A 27,989-nucleotide genomic window follows, 5' to 3' on the forward strand; every position below is an offset into this window, starting at 1 on the left:
TATATATATATATATATATATATATAGGTTAGGGTCCCTTGAGAGGTTAGTGCACTTTATCCGTTCACTATATAGCATTATGCCTCTGTGATGTCACTAGCCCCTAATCTGATGTCACTTTATTCCTCAGTGATGTCACTGGCATCTAGTGAATATATTGACTGTGATATCATAAATGTCTGCATCTGACCACAGAACGGCTGGGACCATTGTGTGCAGGCAACACATAAGGAAAACATAATTTATTTTCTACATAGAGTTTATTTAACCACTTGACAACTACAACATTTTTGTATGTTGCCTATTAATGACAGTCACCACTGTCTGGTCTGTCTCTGACTAACGAAGAGTCTGGTGAAGAACTGAAAGATTCGGTCCCTACGTCCGGTGCACTGCCTTCCACACAAACGCGTGAGTAGCCTGTGGTGAGGGGCGCAGTAGCAATATGAGGGGGGATCCATATCTTTCCTGCCACAAAATCTATTAAACCCAATGCGACCTGGATCTAATTGCAGGTTTCATGAACACTGCTATTAGGGCCAGATAGCACCAGGTATAATAATTTTAGTGTTTAATGTATGAAAATACATTACTGAAAAGTTTGTCAAAACAGTATAAAAAGAACCCTCTCTTCTCCCACATCGTGCCTTTAGTGTGACACTTATGCCTTCAATGCGAGCGTTGTACACCTGCTGAAGAATGCATAAATGTTACTGCAAAACTCTCTAAATTACACCTGCCATCCAGATTAGCAATAATGCCCCTTGGTACATGGCATAGACGTATGATCGTAGCCTGTCACTTGGCAATAGAAAACTTAATAATAAGGTCTGAGATGTAACAGGTTTAAGAATCAAAGAAGTACGCATTTGTTTTAAGTACCATTTTTTGGTATTACTATACTTAAATGTTGGTGTAAATATGTGGGGGTTGCATTAACTAAGTGGTGAAGTGTTTAATTATTTTTATGCAATATTATGGCATTTAATTAGTCATTCATGCATTCATGCATTTTGTTTTAGGCAGTTCAGGGCAGGAAATGCTATTTTGATCTCTGTAATGTGATTTCAGCGATTAGCTGCATTGCTAATTAATTGCCTGAGATTAGTCTGGATGGAGATTAGTGTCCTCATTCACCACGCGTTTCGCTTACACTATAGAATACAACTTATAAACGTAGCCCCGTTTCCGGGAATATGCAGGGAGTATATTACACTACCTCAGATTCTGGCACTTACCCCTGCTGGCGCCTGGAGGGGTCTGGGGAGGTCAGGAACGTTCTAACGTTGACCAAGTACAGAAAAGGCATTATAATACAAATGACCTGTATATACACCCGTTAGGGGCCGTATCTTTAGCACCTACAGAATAAGTTACGTCAACCTTGCAGCCAACTCTGCATCAGCCCCTATTTCGGCAGCGGGAAGAATCGTATGACTAGTGTTCCAAACTTGTGCGCTCCTCTTATCAAAGGAGGGCTACAAGCTCCTGGTATACACTCCTGCTGTATTATGGCTCATATTATAAGGACTCCAATAAATTACACGTTTCATTGCTTTTTCCATACATCACTCCCATGTGTTTGTCCAACCTCTTACAAAATTGAACCCCGCTTGTTTCTTGCCCTGAAGCACTAAGTGTGGAATGTTCCCTCGCAGTTGATTGCCATTGCTCTATTCCTGTCTCACCCCAGTAACTCGCAGTCTGTATCCGAACATGGGACTCTTCTGATATTATGAATTCTTAATTAAATCCCAGAACAGACAACTCATTGACCCCTTTAACAACCCTCAAGCAGACTTTACTCCTTCCTACTGGAGCAGAGAGACAATCTAGCCACATTCAACACTTTGTTAGCAGCTTGAGGAGTAAACCTGCATTTTTCTGTCTTCTTACTTAATTTAATCTTTGATTTTTACATAAATCTGCTCCCTCTTGTGCCATTTCTCTTATATATTATTAGGAAATGAGGCTGGATAGATCCAACAAACACTTAGATATCGAAGTATTATTATATTAAGGGTACTTCGATAAACATCAAACATTATGTTGGCATTGTCCTGGGACAAGTTCCTTTTTGCATATATGGTGGTCTTGTTTCCCCTCATTCAGTCCTTTTAGACAGAGACCCCACTTTTCTTCCCATACTGAAGCATCTGCTCACATTCCTGTTTAGTGCTCCCCCTAAATATTGGTATACAGGGAGATTCTGGTTTACAAATGTAAAGCGTCTTTGTCTAATCAGCTAGTTGACCTCCACGTTCGCTGAGACCGCCCGCTTGTTTCGGAATCGTTAAATGTGTGTAACGTGATTTAGCGATCTATAGAAAACCACTTACTCCTTCCTCTCTCTGTCCTTACCTGTCTTATACTAGCAATACTCTTATTTTAGTTGTTTATGGCCTTTTGCATATCTATATGTTATTTTATTATTGTACATTTAGATTTTTGACATATACTTAACAGTATAGAACTGGAAGGAAAGAAAGAAGAGAACACTAGAACAGTAAGTAGCAATATGGATTGACTTTCCTCTGGGCAGGTTACAGTATTCACAGAAGCCCATGTCATGCTGTAAAACCCCAGTGGGTGAATCCTTAACCCACAGTGCCATATAAATGGTATTTCCCACACATGCCTTGTACATTTGGAAAGATGTATTTCTAATTAAGGTTACATTAAAACTTCTTAGTTTTATTAATGAAATTTCATGGATAGTGCGCGCATGTTTTTTTTTTTTTTTGTTTAGCTATTTTGCTGGCATATCGACCTGTTTTTTAATTTATTCTTTGTTGTTTCTTATTTTTAGTGGTAGCAGTCGTGTTAATCCATTCATAGACAGCTATTGACTTATTACAAAAAAACAAGTCTCTAAACAGGGTACAGTGCGTAGGATACCATTTGGACAAATGTTTAGTTCAAGAACCGCTCTAAAAGCCTTTTGTTTACAAAAGAATAAATTGCACATTAAAATGCCCTTTTCTTTCTAATTTCACAATAATGTAAGAAAAGATCATTATCCTCACCATTTATTTATATAGCGCCACTGATTCCGCAGCGCTGTACAGAGAACTCGCTCACATCAGTCCCTGCCCCATTGGAGCTTACAGTCTAAATTCCCTAACACACACACCAATTTTGATAGCAGCCAATTAACCTTACCAGTATGTTTTTGGAGTGTGGGAGGAAACCGGAGCACCCGGAGGAAACCCACACAAACACAGGGAGAACATACAATCTCCACACAGATAAGGCCATGGTCAGGAATTGAACTCATGATCTCAGCACTGTGAGGCAGAAGTGCTAATCACTAAGCCACCGTACTGGTGGCTAAATGGTTATAAGATGGTTATTAGATGTCTCCTTTTCTCATTGCGTTTAATAGTATAGGAATGCAATAGGTGCCCATTGTCACTTCAACGAATGGTCAGATATTGTCAGATTTTGCCACACAGTATCGTAGCCGAATCTGTCACCTAACTGTCAGTTTACCGATTATGCCAACTTTCCACAAGGACCTTCCTTGGTCTGGTTGGTCAGTGACATCATTTCGATAATTTTGACCATATACTTTACAGTGTCGCTCTAATTTTTGAATTTGAAATAAGACAACATTTACACCTCTATACCCACCTTCGATCCTTGAAACCCATCAGAGAATCCTCTCTTACCTTATCTTAGTTCTGAGCTAAAGCCCGATATTGCCGCTTGTTGGTATGGTATTCTACGGCCTACTTTGTCTCATTTAAATTATTTACTTAGTGTTAAAACTGTTATTTGCTTATGAATCGTTTGTATAGGTTGCAATGTGCACAATTAATGTGTGTCCTCAGGCAGAGAGGGGAGAAGCAGCAAGGCGTGTTATTGGTACGTCTCGCAGCAAAGGACCCATTTCTCGTCTGCCTGCAAATGTGCGTTAAGTTTTGTTTTACAGGTAATTAAGTAGCTTTTTGAGTTTATGTTCTGTTTGCACTACCAGTAACAAGGCATCCAAAATAAGCACTTGCACAGTGCAGCCGGCAACACCATCATTTGCTTAAAAAGAGTTATAATTACAGTTGACGAAGCATGGACACCATAAAAATGCATTAGTTAGGCTTGACATGTTAATTACCTGTTTTTGCAGATGTTTTTATGTATTGTTATGCGAACAGTTTACAAAATAATTGCAGGAAAGTCAAATGGAAAATAAACCGAGGGGGGAGGCAGGTTTTTTTTTTTTTTTTTCTAGCTGAAATATTTTCATTCATGCGGATCTGGATTAGACGCAGCTGCTGATCTCCCGGTGAAAACAGGGAATCTCGAAGGGTTTATATTGAGGGTCTTTATCTCCGTGCTGCATTATTATACAAACAGCTCATCAGCCATCGCTACCTGTACTAACATTATACTGTGACCTTTACAGATCGTAAAACGGGGGCTCTTTAAATTGGTAAAACTGAGGCAAAAAAAAAAGCCATCCTAACCAAGTTTCAATTCACTCCACGCTTTACAAAAATAGCTTATTTTAAAGGGTTTTCAAACCAAGTCCTCCCGAGGGCTCCAATGATGGAAGGGATTGTGTAAAACCCTTTCAATAGTGTGTAGGTGTCCAACTGTTAACCCCGTCCGCTCGGGGGGGCTCAGGTTTATGTTGTCCTCATCATCATTTATATATCGCCACTAATTCTGCAGCGCTGTACAGAGAACTCGCTCACGTCTGTCCCTGCCCCAATTGTGCTCACAGAGAGACTTAGGTCTATTTGATAGCAACCAATGAACCTATATGTTTTTGGAGTCTAGAAGGAAACCCACAGAAAAGGCCATGGTCGGGAATCGAACTCGTGACCCTAGGCAGAAGTGCTAACCCCTGAGCCACTGTGCTGTCCAATGGGGGGGGGGAGAGTTATTGGAACAGCGGTGGAACTGGGGATCAAACCTTCTGATTCTATTACAGGCTTCTGCAACAGTAAATAATTGGACATATACATATATACATGTATTTGTTTGCTACTCTATTATGTCATCTGGCAAAATTCCCAAGGTATGGAAAATGGTTAGAGCTGTTCCGATCTACTAAAGTGTTGATAGAAACTTTATTTCAAACCATAAACCACTTTTTTTTTTTTTTTTTTACTCCCTCCGTTATCCAAAGTCGTGGAAAAATATGTTCGTTCCTAAATCGGTAACTTTGAAAAAACAAAAACAAAAACCCAACAAATTTCCTAATTCAGTTTCCATCTGACTTTTGACCCAACCATTCAAAGGTATCGGCCCTATTAAAAATCTGTAATGGAATTGTGTGTGGAATGGGACATAGACAGTTGAGTGGTGCATTGTGTGTGTATAATGGATCATGTGTAAGTATACTCGGTGGAAACTTGACTGTCTGTATGGACATTGCGGCTGAAACTTCTCCCTTTATGAAGGGCAGTGCAGTTTTGTTTGCATAAGAAAACCGGTCATGGAAGCCAGCAACATATTTCAAACAGGATATGTAGTTATCCCTGATATCCTACAGGATAACTATATGTCTCTTTTGTGATCTATAACATCAGTAGTAGGGTGAGTCGTCCAGTGAATGAATTCTGTTGGTTAAGTGGATGGTGTATGTGGAAGATACAACATAAAAACTATTTTTAGGCATGTACCATCATTACTATGTCTACTTTTAAAATAATTTCATGGTATAAAGATTGAAGTAATAGATACAATTGTACAACCAGAAAACAGGAGAGATGCTGAAATTCCCAGTGTATGAACACACAAGTCCAGTGAATAAATAATGTGGCATCCTTTAATAAAATAAAGGCAACATTGTGGAGTAAGGTAAAGATGTGAGTACTGCGTCCAAAAGTGGACACCCCCTTTTACTCGTTGACCCTCTCATCTCTATGAAATACGAGGGAAAATGAACGTACAGTTTAGTAAAAACTCCCGACGTGATGTGTGTCACTTCCCCCTGTAGAGTACAAATGGAGAATAGACTTAGGGTGTCTTTAAAGTTCTATTTGCAAATGTCCAATTTTGCCACAAATCCTGACATTAAAATTTGTTTATGATCAAATACTTAATTATTTTTATGAACCACCTGTACGTATACAATATTTGCCTGACAAAGGAACATAAAAGCTCTTAAAGTTTGCACTTATTTTACAGGTCACCTTGAAAACAGTGATGTAAATGTTTTTCATTTTAAATATATATATATATATATATATATATATATATATATATATATATATATATATATATATATATATATATATATATATATATATATATATATATATATTTTATAACAGTTTTTTGCTTCCAATCCATTGGATAACACAGTACAGTGCATTTTTCATTTTCCTAATGTAAGAAGTTTGGTGCCGTCCGTCTCTCTGTTTTCCGCCGGCCTGTTAGAGGTAGAGAACCTTCCAATGTTAGTTGGAACTCTCTGTCCTGGCCGTGAACTGGTAAGTGATGGATGGATTCATGCACTGCTCGGTCAGCATCTGGTTATCAGATAGTTCCCAAAAGCTGCCATTATCCATCTGCCCTGTAAAGCTGCCTGCTGCCATGCTGCATCCAAGATCTTGGGAACTGCCGATTACACAGTCCATGTGCGCTTCTTGGACTCTGCGTTTGTGCGTCCCTTGTGAGAAGCCCACAGCCGAGACCTTCAAAATCTGTGTTCTGAGCCATAGTCTTCACTAAATCCTTCTTTTTTGTTTGGGGGGGGGGATTGTTGTTCACTTCAAAGACACATCTTCCCTTTCAGAAGTTTGAGAACCTAGCGAATCAGAGTGTTGGATTCCCTTCTTTTGTAAATATTTTAATAAGCAGTCTTTATTCCACTGTAGATACGTTGTCGCCATTATTTTTATCAATGCAACCTCTGTGTTTGAGTGTAGTGATGGTGGAACCTGATTGGAAAGGCGTCCTGTACACCAGTAAGACTTTACCTGCACCTCCAGATCCTGCATTACTGGGAGCTAATATATGTCGCCCGACTTAGTTCTACGCAGGGCTTGCTAGTGTGCGCTCTTTAGGACGGTAGAGGTCCAAATATAGTATTTTCTCACTACACTCACATTGTTGCAAACGAGCCATCTTTTGAGGGGACACACAGGTGCCAACGGAAATAACTCGAAATGCATTAGCCTTAGAACTATCTTTAAACTTCCCATAGAGAGAGAAATTAGATACAATTATAGTGAAGAGTTGTAATGGAATTATGAAGCTACATAGTAACTAAACATGGAAAGAGAACTGTACATATAACTTATTCTTTCATTCCTGTACCTGACATAAAAGCAAGGATTAACAGGACAACATAGTCTCCCTCGGCCGAGATCTCTGCTGCTGTATTAAAGTGATTTTTAGTCTATTGGAGGTTTCAGTAGTTTGTGCAGTGTAAGGTACAATTATAAGGACTGACGTGCGTTGGGTATGAGAAGTGCTTTTTGATGCGACCTAATTTTTCATTAGTCCATTTGCTTTTTCTAAGTGATTCATTGGCCATCAGAGGGCGCTGCTGCCGTAGCAAGTGTTACTTCTACAATGTTAAACTCTGCATTAATAATAATAATAATAATAATAATGATGTCTAAGTATAGTGAACAATACCTCACGACACCACAATAGCTTCCCCATGTGATGTCTCACTGATTTTGTTTTTAAAAAGGTAAAATATTGAACCACTTCTCGTACTCGCTCGTCACAATTGCCGGATGTTGGACTCTAATGATTCTTCTCACAGAAACTCCTTTCTCTGTGTATTTCCATCTATTTCCTGCTGTTCTGCCTCTGTGGCCAATGTACAGTCCTACAAGAGGCCAGCTACTAATCCATATGACCTCTCTTGGCCAAGGGAGTCCTGTTGTTTTATTCCCCAAGAAGGGAGTGTCGACCTTTTCCTTTTTCTGTAGTGTCTCTCTATCATTTGTTTGCATTTACCTTTCTGCTAATACTTGCTGTTCACATTTTGTGTGTTAAATGACCAGTTCCTGCTTAAATACAAATTAATGCGTTGTAAAGGCTGAAATGGTTAAAGGTTATTTAGCAAATTGTTACCAAACCTAAAATCCAAAATTATTTTATATATCACCACTATGTATATAACGAAAGCCAAGTATATAATTATTATCTTTATTAGGAGCCACAAGGTTTCTGCAGCGCGGTACATAGGGGGTGAGAACATGCAACCAAATTACATAGGTACATTCAGATAAGAGCAATGGGTAGAGATGAGCAGAATTATAAATACAGGGATGAAATTAACGGAACAAATCACATGGTATGCATGAACAATTCAGCATAAGACGGGGATGAGGATGGAGAGTGAGGGCACGAGACAGGGTATGGGCACCAGAGACAGCGGGTACAGGCACGAAACATAGGATACAGGTAAGAGACAGGGTACACTGCCTGTGAGAGTTACATTCTAAAGGGAGGGGACAATGAGAGATGAGGAGCAAATGAGAACAATAGGCATAGTGGGGTTTACTATAGTACAGTGGTCGGCCAGTTACGGAGGCCTAGATGGTACAGAGTCCATCTGGTTTATGTTACATCTTACACACAAAATTCTTGGTGGACTACAGAAAGGAGCAGCATCCAGCCTATGGCCAACCATTTAGACCGCTCTGTTTTATATAAAGGAGTTACTAATGTCACAAATATGATTGTAACCTTCCCAGAGCCTGAGATGATATGAAACATTATGTTTACATTCGCTGTGCAGCAGAGTTCAGTCCATTATTCTCTAACAACGGTATTCTCCAATAATCTTTCTGTTTACTTCATCAGAAATATCTTAATTTCTGAAGAGATCCAAAAAATAGGGAACATTGATCCCTATAGAGAATGTAAGGCTGATGCAGCGTGTTCTCTTTGATCCCCGTCCTGAGTATCTTGTCAACATGTGTGCGCTTGTACAGTACCGGTAATTGTTATTCCAGTTTGAGATTCGCAATCTGGACTTGTGTACTCAACAGTAAAATCATAAAATGACCACTATATATAAAATGACCATCTGTCCTAAGTGTTCTTTTGTTCCGTCATCACAGGCGAAGCTAGTCCAACACGGCGGGAAGCGGTGAAGAAGAAGACGGCGGAATATCTAATGCGCGCCGAAACCATTTCCAGTTTATATCTTAAACCCTCGTCAGAAGACAGCATGGTCAGTATTGGGACTTACGTCTGTGTTTCAATAGCGCATGCAGATTGGGAATGTAATAATTCATTGTGTGATAGCGGACCACAGACTTACATGGTTCTTTGGTTTAGGTTCACCGATCATTATTGACCTAGCGCTTGTTAGAGGTTGCTGATTCTGCACCATTCACGCAACGGAACTCACATAAACTATTTTATAGTGCAACCACTCATGTACTTGTGTCCCCAGAATGGAGCAGGTCTGGCCGCTCTGTGCTCAGGCTGAATCACTTTGGGCCCTGTCAGCAGGTGACCATACACAGTCGGATAATGGCCATCAGAAATGTAATGGTAAAGGGAATATTCTGTGTAATTTGAAATATGTGCTTACCGTTACTGCAGCAAAAAAAATATTTTAACATTTTAGAGTTTTATTACATCATATTTGTATAGCAATATTTTATGCAGCCAAAAAGAGGGTGACTTTGTCTTACGGTGGAACATCCTACAACTTCTGCTACTAGCATCCTTTCACATCGGCTATTATAATGATATGCTCAATGCAGTAGATGCGCCACCTGGTGGCCGCATCACCAAACACATAACACCAGTATAATTCTATGAAGAATTACAAACGTTTAGAAAGCAAACACAGTTATGAAACATTATTTTGTTCAAATATTAAATTTAGCTGGACCCCTGATTCTTTATTTATAAGTGTTTATACTCTGACTATGAACAGAACAAATAGCATCTTGTAAATAATCTTGACACATGGTGTGTAAGTGCTGTGCGGTTTCATGATGTTCCGTCAGCTGAAGACATGTTAAAGGGGGGTCACTTCTAATTGCAAGGGGGGGGGTCACTTCTAATTGCAAGGGGGAAGGGGTTGTAGCTGTCACTTGTTGTAGCAAGGAATGTTTTTCAGGCTCCAAATAAGCGTGTATACTGTATGGGTATCACATTTTGTTCCTTTACAGGGTGCTTGCAATCCACACTGCTCCTACATATATTAACAGGTACAACCCCCTCTTGTGCATTCTTTCACACCCATACACAATGGCTCACCTCACACTCCTGTACTTTATTGGAAATCACCTAATCCAAAAGGACAATTGACTACATTTCTTTGTGTTTGTGTCCTCACAAGCCCATGTGATATGCTACAAAATCAGTGTCTAGGACACTACCATGTAATTAATATTACCCAGAGGTCTCCCTTTTGGAGAAGCTTTTTTGCATATTATCATTAAGAGGTGTAGCCTCTAGCTCTTCTCATTGTTTTAGTGAAGCTACTTACTAATTCACTAGATATATATCGTTTGACCTGTTTAGTCCATTTTCCCAAGTTTCCTTTGTGTGCTCCGATCCTCTGTCCTGGTTTTATATCCTCACTTGGGAACAAGTTGTTAATCGCTTGTTCTGACATTTATTTTCCTTTACTACCGCACCTGTGCTCTATTCCGCCTTATGTTCCGTTATAATATGCCCAGTTAACGCTTATTATGGACCAAGACAACCGCTGTTATACGGTTTTGTGATTCCTCACTGTGACCTATTTTAACATTTTAATGCTCACAGTGCTACCTAGTATCTTAGAAGTGTAATTCGAAAAGATAAACTTCTTAGCTAGTGCTGGTGTCTTAACAAATGTTTACAGCACTAGACAACAAAAAGTGGTCTTATTTATGGGTATACCACTGCGCTTATTAACTCCTAACAGCATGGGTTCTGCATTTCTGTTCTATTGCTTTATAATCATAATCTACAGTAGTTTTTGACCAACAGTTCCCAGCAGGCTTTATGGTGATACTTTCATTATTAAACAGATTAAGACCGGTGGCACGTTAGCACTTTTCCAGCTTGAGAAGAACCCCTGACTGCAAGAGTCTACTGTGCATTTATTTGTTCAATAATATAAATACTGCAGTTTCCAGGCAGAGCCAACAAACTCTACTTCAAATTTTAGATTTGGCAGCTATAAAATGTGAGAAATAGGCCCCAATGTCCTACAATGCTGGATAGGAGGAGACGCCAGTCCGAGCAAATCTGATTGGTTGCCGTGGGTCACTTTGCATTTACACTTTTGCATCTTGTTAATTTTCACCTTCATGGGGACTCAATTATTATTGTTTATAAAACATAATTACGACCCATGACATTGTTATTAGACCATGCAAATGTTAAATACTGCCTCTGGTAAACAGTGAGCAATAATACACCATTGTTACAATGCAGAATTCAACAAAGGCCAATTCCCCCTTTTCAGAAATGTTAATATAACATCACGCTCCCCCCCCCCCCCCCCATGCCAAATAACTTTTTCGCTAATATAATCCCCTAACATAACTGCGCACTCAAGTTACAAGAACCATACATACATGTACCGGATTAAGCTTTTTTTAAAAATATCTCGTTAATTGTCCCATTTATTCAAGACCGCCAGGGCCCTCCAATGACATCAGGGGATCCAACCTCACCCCTCTACTCACTTACCTGATGTTCAGCAATAGAAACTTCCATTTTCTACACAGATTCTCGCAGACCATTTAAATAAGTTGGCACCGTGTACTTATTTTAGAATTTTTAAAATGTTAGGTTGTTACAGGTACCTGTAATCCGCAATGATGGGCAACAGTCAGCCCTCCGAACCTTTCCCTGCAACCCCCAGCTCCTTACTGCTTTGTCATATTTGTTTGTTATGTAACACTTGTTTAGAATGCTGCTGATATGTTATTACAGATAGGTGTCTCTTTCTTAGTGTTCTGTTCTACATTATTACTGGGTGGAAGTGTATCAGGCTGCCCATCCCTGTGCCAGTGTCTATAAATTGAAAAGTCTAGTGGTTTGGTGGTGAGGGATTCTATTAGCAAAACTGTTATATTAGGGGACATGTTATATCAACATTTAACAGAAGTGTTAATGGTTAAGTATCTACACATATGCAGCACTGTGTAATATTAAAAATAGAACAGATATTAAACATTTTACGCTGAACACCTGGTAAAAGGTTCCTGATTAACAAGCGCTGACATTAAAAAAAAAAATAATAATCTCAGTGGATCTTTCCTTCTGCCCATATTCTGTATCCACTCTATTCCCAAAAACATTTTGATAAAGAAGCATTAAAAACGCAGCATCAGACCTTCTTGATTTCTCTTAAAAACCTTACAGATGCCTGTTTCGTTATTCTAATGTCTCTCCATCCTCTTAATTTATTTACTCTTCACTTAATAATTAGGGACCGACATAAAACGTCATCTTTCATCTTGGCCCTGTGATTTATGATAAGTTTAGTTTCCTTGGGCCTGGCATTTGCTCCAGCAGGCGGCCTTCCTTCAAGTGCCACACTGATTGATGTCTTATCTTTGATATGTTCCATTAGCCTCCAGGAGCAGAGAGTTCAAGGCCCTCTTGGAACCTGAGGAGTCCCGCCGAGGAACTGAAGGCCTTCAGAGTCCTTGGGGTGATTGACAAGGTAATTCTTCAGCATCTCTTCAAGAGTTCACTCATAAATCGACCGCATGCTGACACGGTGTCTTTGAAGCCGATGATCTTAAGGATATGAAACAAAAGGGGAAAATGACTCAAATGCATCTGCACTTTTAAATAACAAAAGCAATGGAAGGAGAATTAAAGGCTCAGCTTTATGTAAGCAACTCGTGTAAGCTCGCGCAAAATATATTTGCGATAGAGGGCAGAGTACCTTTTCCTTGTTCAACAACCTGGCGGGGGCTACAAAGGATGGAGGATGATGTGTAAAGTAAAGACTCTGTTTCTGTTTAATTGGAGGTCAGGCGTGGGGTTAAGAAGAACTGGTAATGTTTTACTTGCTGGTAAACGCAGTGATCGTGTGTTACATGAAAACTTATAACCAAATGGTTCTGGTCTGCAGCTAGTGTGTCCGTGTATGAGATTGTTTAAAAATATTAGGTTAAAGCAAAATTGTTGAAGGGCATTTGCTTTCTTTCAATGATATCCAATACTAATCCTGAAATTTAAGGGGCGCTCCGGTCTCTAATTGTTAGTCCTCTCGTTCTCTTATGAACCACCATCCAATCCTTATAATGAGTATTGGTTTTGTTGATTTTCTTTGTTTTTTTATGTTTTGTTTCGATTTTTATGTTAATGTTTTTGTTTTTTTATGTTTTGTTTTTGTTTTTAAGTCACTTATCTAGTCCAGTGGTGCTCAACCTTTGTTTTAGCTGAGGCACCATGGGTCAGTGTGCCATTATCTTTAGGCCAAAAAGCATCCATGGTTCTGTGACCCCCGAGGGTTAGTGTACTTTGTTCTCAGCAGGGGCAGTAGGCTGTGGTTTCAGGGCCCCCAAAGAGGTGGATACTAATTGACTGTATTGCATATCTAATAATTGGGGCTGACGAAAACAAATTCTGAGGTTCCGACCCACAAGTTGCAGACCTCAGATTTAGCTGCCAATTCCAGCAGCGATCATGGTAGGTGAAGACCTGCTCCCTAGATGCTAGTTGGTGGGTTTGCAGACCCCCGTCACCATGGGGCTCCTGCAGCTTTCCTGCTTCCCTCTAATATGTGATTGGGAGCCTGATATGGAGGAGCCCAGCACTAGCATATTGTGCGTATGTGTAAATAATGTTTATCGTTGCTTAGACATTTTCCGTAATATGCAGATGAGTCAGTGAATCATGTTTCTGCAGTTTTGTAAAAACTTCACTTACCAGGAAGTGTTTTCTGATGGTTCTTTTCAGTCTGTGATTGGTTCATATCTTCAAAGAGTCTCTGTCTGAGTTGTTATACAAGTTGTACAATATTTGGGAAATTAGATCACATGACTTGCCATATACTGGAATAATAGTGATAGCAATAATAATCTTAATGCTCAGTGGACCCTATACTCTGTGCAAGCATCCAACTTGTGGACTGAACCAGTATGTTGCCACTAGTTCCGCAACCAAATATCTGAAACTTGGGGATTCTCCATAACTTTTACATGAAACCACTGGAGTGAAGATGGCGCTTTGCATAATCCTGTTTAGAATAAGCCCCAACCTTGCAGGTGTATTAAATCAGTTGTCGACAACGTTTATCCTTATTATTGCAGATCTGTAAGTATCTAGCACAATGAAAGTAAGAGGTATTCGTTCTTATTTGAGCAAAACATTTAAGCTCACAACCCATTGTTGAGGGTCCTTATTTCTGCGAGTCCTAGACTAACATTATTTTTCAAACAATACTGGAAGCAGTTGAAATCAAATCCACCCACTTCTCCGTTATGGAGGCTGACTACTCCCAAATAACCTTTAATAGGCTGCATGGACAACAGCTAAGGCAATATTTGGATACAAAATAGAAAATGTGTGCAACCAAAAATATAAAAAGGGACCTTAACTTTTAGGTCTCTAAGGATGTTTTGTTGAATGTGGACCTGTCTATAGTTTCAAATTTGTTTCAATCCGGTGAAATCTTCAAAATTATATAGCAGTTTAGGCATAATAGCATGTTTACAAACATTGCCGTTTCCACCATATCCCTGGATTTTAGCCATACTTTGTTCATTATATCCGACTCAAATGGATCCTGTAATCGAACGTTGTTCACTTTCTCCTAACTCTCTAAATTTGCATTGTAATATCATAGAGTTGAAAAACATCTGGGATGACTGCCTGCCCCAATTTATTTGTAACCCGGATTAATTCCCAGAGGCCGATGCCATATTCATACCCTTAGTAAAGCTGTGTCCAGCAGGTAGAGCGATGTGTCAATCATAAGTACGTCCACTGACTGGTTTAAAGACCACTGTCCTACTGTCCATGATATTATATTCCACATGATAAATACTCCTTATATTTGCTGTCATTTGTTTTAGGTAGGATGCCTGGTTGTGGTGAATGATTATATAAAACACATTCGCTAACGTTAAAATATTAACAACATCCCTATATCGTCCTCCCCATAAAACAAAACAAAAGGTTACATAAAGTGTGTCTCGTTGTTTAGTACATATATTGCCTATAAAGATCCACTAAACAAGATGCCTTTCTTAGATACATTTTTATTTTCCTTTTTATGTGAGACATATGGCTGCACCCCTCTGGCTGGTTGTACCAGGCTTTACGTCCGACAGACTGTAACTCATTCACCATGTATGCTGGTGGGTACGCCAACTGGAGCCAATGAGCATTTATATTCAAAGTGGATCTACAAGTTGGGGCCAGGACATCAGTTTAGCAAATTTTAATCAATCAGAAATTCTATGTAATGTATATTCAAGGTGGTCTCTTTTACCAATCTGCGTTGAAGTATGTAAAGATATAACCTGAATATGATCTGAGGAGAGCCAGAGAAATAGGAGTCTTGTTAGAGTATCAGTTTAATGGATTCTCCAAACATCACACAAACCCTGTTCATATAGTAACTTCCCGAATTGTGTGTGGTTATTCTGAACTTGCGTGTGGGCATCCTGCTGCGCGGGTTCCGTGTGGGCATCCTGCTGCGCGGGTTCCGTGTGGGCATCCTGCTGCGCGGCTTCCGTGTGGGCATCCTGCTGCGCGGGTTCCGTCTGGGCATCCTGCTGCGCGGGTTCCGTCTGGGCATCCTGCTGCGCGGGTTCCGTCTGGGCATCCTGCTTTTCACAGATCGTAGTATATGATGGGTTAGAACAAAATAATAGGAAATTCTGTAGAGAAAAAAAAATTATAGGGGAACTTCAGGTAGAGCAAAAAACATGCGAGAATTCAACATGAGGACAAATTCCACCAAAGAACTGTGGAAAATTCTGCTCCCAAAGTCACAGTGAAGACAATATTCAACTCAACGGTTTTGAAAATTGTTCTCCTCTCTAGTTAGGACAGTCTATCCAATCCAATCAGATACTTTCTAGATAGAACAGCTTGCGTCTAATCAGAGCATCTCTGGATGCACCAGCCTGCGTCCAATCAGAGCATCTCTGGACGCACCAGCCTGCGTCCAATCAGAGCATCTCTGGACGCACCAGCCTGCGTCCAATCAGAGCATCTCTGGACGCACCAGCCTGCGTCCAATCAGAATATCGGAATTTTCACAGCAGCACAGAAATATTGTAGAAGACTAGTACTGATCTTCTGGGAGGCAGTGACCTGTATCGTGATGCGATTATGTTCGTGAGGAAGCATGGCCCCTTACAGAGTGATGGTGGAACCAGTAGGGATTCCTGTCAAATTGATGGGTGAATATTGTGGTCTCAAATACACTCACGTGGAACAAGGTTCCTACAGCTAACCTATTCAGTGATGTCATGGTCCTTGATTTGACCTGATGCTCCAGACTTTCCCCAAAGTGCATTGCTATTTATAGCAATGCACTTTGGGGAAAGTCTAGGAGCACCAGACCATGACATCACTGAATGAATTAGCTGTAGTAACCTTGTTCCACGTGGGTGTATTTGAGAAAATGGGAAATTTGTGAAAATATGGCAGCGTTCGCAGAAGAACAGATTTGCGCTGACAGGAGGAGTTGTTGGAGTCAGGCGTTCCATATGGGCTGTTGTGCACAACCAAAGCAATTTCCTGTGCGCTTCGTAAGTAGGGTTCTAATTCCGTCCATATATGTTGTATCACAGAATAAAAACAATACAGTGTAATGCCAGCACATACAAATGAAAGTATTCTTTTAATAAGCTGGAGAAGGGAAAACACATATACTCCTAGAATAACTAGACCCAATTACTCTGATTGTCATCTGTCCTTTCAGACATTGTTGATTTAGGATGCCAGATCAGGTGCACAGGGTTTTTGTAGTACTAGGTTTCTTTCCCTTTATATCCTGGCACTATAGTTAGCTTAGTATAGGTAGTTTTCTTTTAAATCCATTAACCGCTATTACCAGAGCCAGAGTTGCAGCATGTTTTGTTTCTAATCCGTGCTGCCCGGTGACCTTGGCCGTTGTTTGCTAAGGTGACAAATGGCTGGCTGTGCTCCCTTGTTGTGCGGGCTCGCCTGTTGCCTGCCTCCGTGTCTGCGCCCTCCCCTTCTGCTGACTTGTGCAGAATTCCTTCCATCTCATGTCTCAGGGCTTTGATACATATGTTCTGAAGGTGGCCACACTGACTTTGGTTGGGAGCAGATGGTAAACCTTCAGGCTGCCACCGGCTATACTGGTGTTAAGTTGGAAAGTTAACGTTTGATGATGGTTCAGCAGTGCATATGAAAGGATTTGACAACAGAAAATATATTTAATTAAAAAAATTAGCATAGTAAACATTATTTTTTTTTAATTCGTATGCAACGAAAATATCTGGAATTGAACTTTATCACAAAAAAAGCCAGAGGGCATTTTCATTTTATATAGCTGGCAATGTATTAATCGTACAGGGTTTAGAAATGATTTCATATTTTGAGTTGTAACTTGATAATCTGTGGAAAAGATCTGGGGGTAAATTTACCATGCAGAATCGCCGGATATTAGCGGTTTGCAAAAATGGCTATTTGATACATTTACCCCTGATGTTACATCTTTGTATATTAAGTTACCCCTCTCTCGCTAATTTTTAAGGGATAGATTTGCAAAATAGACTTTATATGGGGAAGATTTTTCAAACCTTCTAAATCAGGGGTGTCCAACCTTTTAGCTTCCCTGGGCCACATTGGAAGACGAGGAGTTGGTTTTGGGCCGCACATAAAATACACTAACACTAATGATAGCTGATCATCCAAAAAAACATAGAAAACATAGTTAACATATTAAACTTACTTGGAAATGAAGTTAGTAAGAGTTAGGAAACATGTTGCAGAATCATGATTAAAGCAGTAGTCCCATTACCAGCTGCAATTTAACTTACCTGCATCTGTCCCTTAGTTGGGTTCGGGGAATTAAATGCCAAACTTTTTTTTCCTCTCTTTCTGCACCCATGAATCATTTTTTTTATTGACCAGTTTGAAATGGTCACCGATATAGGTAGCATCAGGAGGACTAATAGAAATCTACAGAGATTTAAAGATAGGGTGGCGGGAAAAATGGCTCATGGAGCAGCCTCCGATGAGGGTAACAGTGGGTGATTATTTCACCCTACTCAGCACTGCACATTTAAAATGGTTTAAAATATTAAAAATACAATTATCTCTTAATATTAATATTAGATACATACAGAGAACACAGCTAGTTCATAATTGCATGGTGCAGAAAGTCCAAATTCAGAGCAACAACAATAAGATACTGGATAATCTTTCACTGCTGCTGATAGTTCGCGCAGGTGACTCCTCTGGGCTGCGCTACGCAATGGATGTCGGGTGTGATGACGTCACCCCCAACATTCACTGCGAGCACCGCACGGAGGAGGAGACCAGGGAGGGAAGCGGAGCGCCAGCTGACGTGACCGCAAGGTAAGTATTTTCTTCTTTTTTTTTTTTTGCAGGATATTTTTTTTCATTAACAGCACTGCCCCCTTTCCACAACCACTGGGCCACATTTGCATTCGGGCTGGGCCGCGGGTTGGACAACTAAAGGGTAAAAGTGGAGGTGTGGCCCTTAGTGACCAATCACATTCTAGTTATCCATTTCTAGAATGTATTCGATAAATGATAGCTAGAATCTGATTGGTTGCTATGGGCAATGCCTCAACTTTTCTTTTTAGAACGTTTGATAAATCTACCTCTAATGCTCTATTTTACAAATATAACTCTAGATTTATTGCACCTTACCTTACCTAAAGCTCCTCCCATCTTCCGGAGGTGGCTGCTCAATTGATCTTAATTGCACACATTTTTGCTCTACTATGTTCAAAGCCAAAGACATCTGTAAAATAACACTGTAGAGTTGGCCGGCTGTAGACAGGAGACTCCTGGCCGGCTCACCTTCAGGGGAGGTAATGTTGTTGGGCTTGTTTTCCTGGCATGGGTTTGGTGCAGTTATTCCCTTGGAAGCCTAGGTCAATTGTATGCGCTACTTAATTATACTGAGGGATCATCTTCACCCCATGTTGCAGAATTTCTTTCATGATGGAGGAGAGTCTTCCAGGATGACAATGCCCCCATCTGCCAAGCGCCCTCTGGTTTTGATGAGCATGGCACTGATGATATCCATATATTGTGGCCTTCTCGGCCACTTGATCTGCCCTCCATCGACCATTTATAGGATATTCTGGAACGATAACTGAGGCAGCATTCTACATAAACATCGACCGGTCATCAGTTGAGTGATCTTGTTGTAGAAGAATGATATGGCATCACGTCTGCACAATTCCAAACGTTGTTAGACTCAACGCCAAGGCGCATACGAGACCGTAGGTTACGACCTAACGCTCTATTGACATAATATTTATTTTTACATATATATATATATTTTTTTTTTGTCTACCCCCTCTATATAGTGAGCACATGACTACATTTGGGCCACAGGAGAGGTAACGGGTAAGTACTGTATTGAGTTCATATGGATCTCTGAAAGCTGCAGTCAACTAATGGCTCATTAAATATAGTGTATTTCTGGTAATTTCACAAAAATATTATGCCATAGAAGCCCATGATATGAGTCCCGAGTCCTCACTAGTAGTAATATTCATGTCTTTAGGAGGTAGGAGAAAACAAATTAAAACAACAGTATCTTTAATAACATATAATTGACACCGCCTATGAGAGGTAACACTTGTCTGTGTTGGCGTATCATTGTGACGGGAATGCTACTATTCAGCTTATTGTGTGCCGGGGTATTATACGGCAGATGAGACCCTCTCAGAAGGAGCAGGTTATAGAAGGGACCATTCTGTGTTACACTATAGCTCTTGCTAGCGTTTATGTCCCCCTATTGTACTCTATGCAAATGTGCACCACTAAACTGCCGAGGAATCGGGAAAGAGGAATATATTAATTGCATTCACACAGGAAGGTGTTCTATCGAAAGTAATTATTTCCTAATCGTTATTTGTTATCCTGCAGTATGTTTTATCACAAAACACAAGATCGTTTTAATAAGAGCCTTTCACACGGAGGACAATGAGGCCAAATTAGAGCAAAATTAGATTTTTGTCTTTCTATATTGTTGAACAAACCAGAGAGCTGTTGTATCTGGGTTTATTTTTTTCCTCCCCGTCTCTGAATATTGCTGTGCCGTGAGCAGTTCCTATCTGAGAGGTTATCTGAGCTCGCTCGCTCTCTCTCTCTCTCCGTCCTTTATGTCGACAGCTTCATTAGAAATTGGACTAGTGTCAGGATAGCATAAAACAGGCAAAGCAGTACTTGGCGTCCTGTGATCTTTAGTGAATGGAGCCATCATATTAATACACAGCCGCAGAATTGTTCATTAAGGAACGACTTGCACTAAGAGTGATGCATGTTAAATGCAAACTTCTCCAGATGGTGGAAGCGAGAGTTTCCTTTTTATAAAGCTATATTGCTGTTCTCTTTTTGCAGTTCTCGTCTGCTGCACAGCTAACTTAGAGGACCACGCAGCCAAAAGTACAGGTTGGCTTATATATAAAAGTGTAACGCAAACAAAAGAAAACATTATTCCTCTACTGGTGCTATCATTATGTAGAACCAGTCTCTAAACCTAACTGGGGATAAGCTGATGGCACAAAAGTATCAGCTTAAAACTAAAATAATGAATACACCTTAATCTATGTGTGTGTGTGTCTGTGTATTATATGGTGGGTGTTTTTTTTGAAGTTCCGGGGGACGTTGATAGTGTGAATTACATTTTTGAATTTTTAAAACTATGTAATATAAACATGAAATCATACACTTAAAGGTATTTTATAGATCTATATTCCATTAGTCAGCCCTAGTCATGTGCCTACCAACCTTTCTCATTAATAGAGCATTACAAAAAAAATATTTTTGTAATAAACATCCCTTTTTTGTTATTGGACTTAAGGAATATACAGTATATATTGCATAGTGAATATACAGTATATATTGCATTTAGAGTAGCAAATTGGTGGTGTCCGTTGGGGGTCACTGTTTTATTGGACTTGGGCACCCACCCAGCCAGAAAGTCGTCCTTGGCACCTGGTGTCCGTCTCCAACAGGGCACTTTGGGTTATTTTCAGAACAAGATGCTCAATGACAGGGGAGGTGATCGTGTTTAAAGGATCTTTTTCTTAGTTCTGTCATTGAAGGGAATTGTCAGAAAGTGACATATTTCCTTTAAGGAATTGACCAAAAACACTTTAAATGTATGTAAATGTTGTAAGTGTTTTAATTTGTATTTTAAACTATTGTGTTTTTTTTTTCCCTCTTGAAAACACAAAACATAGCCTCCTTAACTTGTTTTAATCCCCATCCCAAAATATGTTTGTGAATTAGCGCAGGGACCTATTTTATTAAAAACTTTTCTGTTAAGGCATTTTGTTTAATAATAATAATAATAATTCATCATCTATTTATATAGCACCGCTAATTCCGCAGCGCTGTACAGAGAACTCACATCAGTCCCTGCCCCATTGGAGCTTTCTCTGAATCCACACACACACACACACACACACACACACCTACCAGTATGTTTTTGGAGTGTGGGAGGAAACCGGAGCACCCGGAGCTAACCCATGCAAACACAGGAAAGACATAGGCAGGAATTGTGCTCAGAATGCTAATGAGTGAACATACAAACTCCACACAGATCAGGCCATAGTCAGGAAAATCAAACTCATGACCCCAGTGCTGTGAGGCAGACGTGCTAACCACTGAGCCACCGTGCTCATAATTGCTGTTGTCTGCAAAGAGGGTGTTTGACCAAGATCACCCAGGAGAGACAGGGGCAGGAATTGTGCTCAGAATGTTAATTGTACCCACTGCTCTCTTGTGCTGACGTAGAGCGTGGGTGGCACTGGTAGTCAGTATGCTAGTCGGGCTGTATAGCAGGCCAATCACCCTACATTCTAGATCCTCTCCCAGGTAAACTGGGAGGAGGGAAGTTATTTTTATTACTGTTTTTTTTTTGCTATAAGGCAAGTGGCAGATCCTACATAAGGAGTAGTATTAATACGGAATGAGTGACTTGTACTAAAGCAGAATATTAAAACTGGCATATTAGTATAATTACTAATATAGATTTGTAAGGAGAGAAGGTATGGGGAACCCAGGGACCCATCTTAAAGGTTTTGCCATCTTTTGTTTTTGGTTCCAGTCCTGTCTGTTAAGAATACCTCTTCTATAGGTTCAGTATCTGGCTATGCATGATAAATACATATGGGCAGGTCGGCCAAGAACAATAGTGGTTAGATACACTCTGCTAGAGAATGTATCATACATCGCCTGTATTTGAAGACTCTTCTGTTCAGTCGGTGGGGGGGGGGGGTTATATGTCTTCTGCATAGGTCCCATTCCCAGTTCTGAGTCGTGACCAATATCGGAAGGTTTAATGCATCCAGGACAAAATCGGTTCTGACCCGTGTTTCAAACCCTCCGACGTGGAGAAGATGCTGCAGAGGATGACATATAGTAAGAGACTGATTATCCTTTACCGCAGTTATCTCGTCTCCGGCAGAGTAGCGGTTAATGGCCCTGCCATTCACTGCATGTGTCAGAGAGCTGCAAGTTGAAGGTGCTTCTCTTAAAGACTATTGTTAACTAAACATTATTGCCAAACAGATGGGAAACGCTCACCAGCCTGATGTTTTCAGGCCTAATTACATTATCACCGGTCCTGTACGGCTCAGTTGAAGAGGTGTATCCAGGGGCCAATTTATAATCATTTAAGCAACACCTGTTTGGGAAAAACTGACAGTCAAAGGGCACATTTAAAAAAAATCACATATGTTCTTGTATTTATTAGTGGAATGTGGATTGTATCCAGCTGCAGGGAAACCGGGGAGTGTGTAATGTGCCCACAATACGCCCCACTGCCGGGAAAGTGTCTGATTAAGGTTTAAATGTCATTGATTTAAAACGGGCACATACTGAGAGACATTTAGGAGGAACTCTCTTTATTTTCTATCTAGAACAGTACATACACAAGGAAAAGTGCAAGTAAAGGAAGTACTGGACAAATGAGGGAGTTATGTGGAGGTTGGCGCATACACACGACTTGAACAAGATCGGTGGGTTGTTATTTTGAGTTCGCTTTGGGGATAGGTTTAGAGTTTGGGCAGGAGTTTTAGCTGGTCAGGTTTAGAGTTAGGGCGAGCAGTATTCTTGGGATAGAGAAAAGTAATTAGACTGTACCTTCACGTTTACAGGCTTAGAAAGAACTTCCCTAAAACGCTCTTGTGCTTTTCATTTACTAAGCAGGTCTGAATGTGTGAAAAAGTGCTAAATAATATAAAAAGATCTACCGGTATATTTCAGGTTTTCACCAGGACACTATAATTTCAGGAATTGTTGTGAGCTGCACCATTGAAAGTAATTAGCATTAGTTTTTATTGAAATTAAAAGCGCTTAGATGTAGGCAAGCTGAAATCTATACCAAGGTGACAAAGCATAGGAATTAGATCTAGGGAAGCCATGTAATATATTTTAATTTAAATCTTGATCTTTGAGAGATGGCTCAGTGGTTAGCACTTCTGCCTTACAGTACTGGGGTCATGAGTTTGATTCCAGACCATTGTCTTCTCTATGTGGAGTTTGTATGTTCTCCCTGTGTTTGCATGGGTTTCCTCCGGGTGCTCCGGTTTCCTCCCACACCACAAAAACATACTGGTAGGTTAATTGGCTGCTATTAAATTGACTTTAGTCTGTGTGTGTGTGTGTATATGTTAGAGAATTTAGACACTAAGCTCCAATGAGACAGGGACTGATGTGAGTGAGTTCTCTGTACAGCGCTACGGAATTAGTGGTGCTATATAAATAAATGATGATGATAAGTAAAATAAAACCAGTGATCACTTTTTGGATTAAAGACATGGGATGATAAATGGGTGGAGACACTACTCCATTCTCCAATACAGACCCCACCCCATGTCACCCTGTGCAAAAGCCATTTTTGCCTGTTTAATAATGAATAATATTTCTTCATTCTTTGTAACACTTCTTATTATCAGTATTGAGCGGAGTTCTGTGCTGTAATCTATGGACACGCTCTGTAAAAGGTTGTACGGTGAAGTTATACATTGTTGTTGTTGTTTTTGTATTGTGCGGCTCCTGCACAATAAATTCTCGCCCTTCTGTTTTGTTAACAAATGAGCATTCGGTGGCCCGGCTCGTTGTGAAGCATTTGCATCCCTACCAGGATTTAGTTGTGTGAAAGTCACCAGTCTTACTGGGCAGCGTGTTCTGCCGGCACTTGTAATTAGTCTGCAGATTGCCTGCTCCTTCAGACTGAAGATGACCCTTCTGGATACCAGCGTAAGACAACAGCTGGCATGCTCCCCGGTGGCCCGTTTGTCCTTTGGTTTGTAACCAGCAGAGTCGCAGCTCCATCCCAAGATCCACAGCAGGACGCCCGTGGCCTCCAACACTGGACAGCAGACGAGGCACTAATAAATATGATTACAAAATGTGGGATCTGTATCAAGAAATCCTCTGTGCTAATGCAGAAAATGACATCCTGTGCCATGGCGAGATTTAAAGACACATTGCCGCTCTAGTTGCCGGATCGGCCAGCAGCACCTTGTAGACGGGTAGCTCTATTCAGTGTTGTTACAGCTGAATGGTATCAAGAGCAACATAAATTTCATAAAAGAGCAAAAGAACAAAAACAACCATTTACTTTTATGTTGATAATCTATTGGTCATTTAATATTCTTAGATTTTATTTTTGCCTCTGGTTAATAGCTGAGGGACACTATGAAATGACTGAATCCTGTTTGTTACGCTTTTAGCGACATCGTTACATTGTTACATTTTTAGACACTCATGTAGATAGGTCTGGTTAGTTTGTACAATATTATTTAGTTGCTGGGCTATATGGACTTGGTCACAAACAGCCTTTTTTACTACAGTGTTTGAACTAGGGTATCTCTCTTTTTTATTTTTTTTTTGTTCAGAGGAAAATCATTATATAATAATGCTTCAAGCTGTACTCTGTATTAATAACCAGGATTGTTCTGCATATTACAATGCATGTGAAGCTGACTGATTCACGTCAAGTCTTCCATTTATTGCTATATGTGAACATGATTGATCTGATCTTTTAACATGTTCATTGCTCGATGCTTTTTATCTTGAGGATTATTTACACACAGCTTTTAAAGGCAAGTACTCCCCAAGCAATAACAGCCAAGGGACTTACCTGACACACGGTGGGCAGAGAGGGGAACTGCAATAAGGGTTTGGTCACAAAATTCTTTACTCTTTACCATTGGCTTAGAGAGACGCTATTAATGTGCTGTATACACTAAGGGTAAGCACAAATATTATGGTCATATTTTATTTAACCAATTTTCATATTCTAGGTAAGTCTGCTATAACATACATAGCTGCCAATAGCACAGTTTAACTTTCAAAGTTAGTTATTAGTGTGGGATTGACTTTCACGGTATTATGGCAGCATCTAGTGGATTTTAAAATACTTATCTAATTAAACAAAAACAGTTCTTCAAAGAAGTTTAATAATTCCATTTAAACCCGTATACAGTAGTGAACTTTGTCCTCTGATCTGTTATTGACTTTCTGTTCTACAGAGCGGTCTTCCACTCTTCGATAAGGTATTCTCTTTCAATAGTGACCGTTACCAAGTGCCGTCCGTGGTTACAGGAGAGGGAGTTCCAGCGCATCATGACCCCCCCCATAGCATTCTGTGCTATAGACAGAGGTGTGCAATTACCGTGTCACCTGATTAAATTACCTTCTGGTCCTGGCCAGCAATATGTTGCTTTAATTACACACCTTTATGGCTGTCGTACGGAGAAACAATATATATATATATATATAGGCATCTATGGTGAATGTCTAAATGTGAGACCAAAAAATGTATACACTTGGATATATGATCATCATAAACATCCGCTATTTATATAGCGCCACTAATTCCGCAGCACCCTATAGAGAACTCGTGCACATCAGTCTGATCATAACATAGATGCTATACTTGCCAGCATTTAGCAGCTTGCTGTCCACCCTTTATAATGAATTAGGTCACACATTGCTCATTAACTTGGAAATAGGCGAGTATTTATTTTTGAATGGTGAATGAAATAATTAATGTTCGTTTCTTTGTAGGTTCTGCTTGTTCTGGACACAAGAACTCAGGAAACCTTTATTTTAAAAGTAAGTAATTCTCTAAATTCATTTGAAAAAAACCCCAAAACAACCCATTAACCACTGCATGTATGTATCCAGCTGTAAAGATGTTTCAAATGATTCATTTACCCAGTGAAATACTAATGTATTGTGAGGTGTTGGCTGGCGTTAAAATACTTATAGTAGCTGGTGTCCTTTCATCTAGTAAAATTAATAAACTAGACAAAGAACAACAATAACCTTTAGTGGACTTATCATTCATTAATATGCAGATCCAGTAAATTGAATAATTTCCCCCTTTACCTGATGACATGAGCTGGTTCACAGGAAATAATGCTGTTATTGTTTTGTACAAACTTTGTACAGTCCAGCGCTGAGAGATGTGGCGTTTGCCCCCTTTGGATAATGGGCTACATGGGAACCATCATTGTTGAACGGGAGTGGCATATTTAATTAAAGGGCTTTATTAATGTTGGAGTTGTCCTTTAAAACAATGGATAAAAGGTCACGAAGGTTTCTGTGTGTTGTGTGCAGGGAAATAAATATGAAATTATGGACCTTTTTATGTTGGTTCTTTTGGATAAAGTAATTTCTGTCCGAGTTTATTTGCACACTGCTGGTAGCCATGAGGGCTCCTCAGTGGTCCCTTCGTTGCAGACCGTGATGGGGGGAGGAGGGGGTAGAGAATGTTTACCACACACCTATAGAAGGTTCTATCTGAGAAGGCAACTGGAGTAATAGTGGTGCTTCCAGTGGGATGTCAGTGCTGTCTGTAGTAGATATGTCACCAAAGGTGCTGAAACCTCTCTGTACAGATTGTTTGTAACTCCATGTGATAAATAAGTAGTATGGGACAGATTTAAACATTCGATCTGTGCCATTACATATTGCACAATTTATGAAGAGACATTATAAAAAATAAATACTTTCAAGAATAATATAGATCATTTTGTAGAGGGTTTTATGCCTTATTTAACAAAAGGGAGGAAGAGCTAAAAAAAATTAGTCTTCCTCAAATCAGTTAATTAGAGTTCTGTTTGCTGAACGGACTGACAGACACTTTGATCAGTAACAATGGCTAGCACATTCTACCATGTTTCCTGCAGTCTAGCCACTAGGGGCACCTTCGCCTCATTTAATCAGGAGCTGCGTGGAAGGGAACCTGTGGCTCCAACTTTTATCTTTAAATCCCAGCAACATAATCTGATTCCACCCTGGTCACTCACACGGATCACCACATCGGACAGATCTGACCGTTCAGCACTCGTTATATGGCTGTTTTCAATGCCATGATATTGCTGACAGCACCAATATCTATCTACAAAGATACTACATTTCCAGAGTTATATTATGTTTACACTGAACATTTACTGAAATACACAGTCAGATACACCCGATTTACAAATAAAGTACATTTTCCCTTTAAAGATTATTTTTAAAAAAAATGGTTTTGTCCACTGTATCATGTCAGGGCAACAGGAAATTGATCAGATATAATCGAAAAAATAGACAAACATATCCGTACAGACTACTCAACAGCTTTTCCAGGAAAATATTCTGGTACACTGTGTATTTGTCACATTTGCAATTCACCGGGTATATGGTGCTATTGTTATATAATACTGTTACAATATACACAGACTCCCACAGTTACCTAATTGTCAACTTTGAATGCAGGAAGGTAATAACTCTTTTATCCCATTGTCTTGCATAACACGCTGGTCTGGTCTACATAGTCACGATCAGAGGGGTCTACTTGTCCTATTTGAACGCCTCCTGTTAGCCACTACCGAAATCTG

At 39.9% G+C, this 27,989-nt stretch overlaps 1 protein-coding gene across 2 annotated transcripts in view; it reads left to right on the top strand.

Annotated features, from left to right (window-relative positions):
- Nucleotides 1–27,989, top strand: part of RPS6KC1 (ribosomal protein S6 kinase C1) — a 94,385-nt gene that overhangs the window by 33,811 nt on the left and 32,585 nt on the right. For both annotated transcript variants that reach the window (XM_075204238.1, XM_075204237.1), the window contains 3 exons: nucleotides 9,039–9,151; nucleotides 12,512–12,604; nucleotides 26,170–26,217. In XM_075204238.1, the coding sequence (XP_075060339.1) occupies nucleotides 9,039–9,151; nucleotides 12,512–12,604; nucleotides 26,170–26,217 (254 nt within the window). The remainder of the gene's footprint in view (nucleotides 1–9,038; nucleotides 9,152–12,511; nucleotides 12,605–26,169; nucleotides 26,218–27,989) is intronic.

Source organism: Mixophyes fleayi, chromosome 3 (genome assembly GCF_038048845.1).
Source record: "Mixophyes fleayi isolate aMixFle1 chromosome 3, aMixFle1.hap1, whole genome shotgun sequence".
NCBI classification, from domain to species: domain Eukaryota; kingdom Metazoa; phylum Chordata; class Amphibia; order Anura; family Limnodynastidae; genus Mixophyes; species Mixophyes fleayi.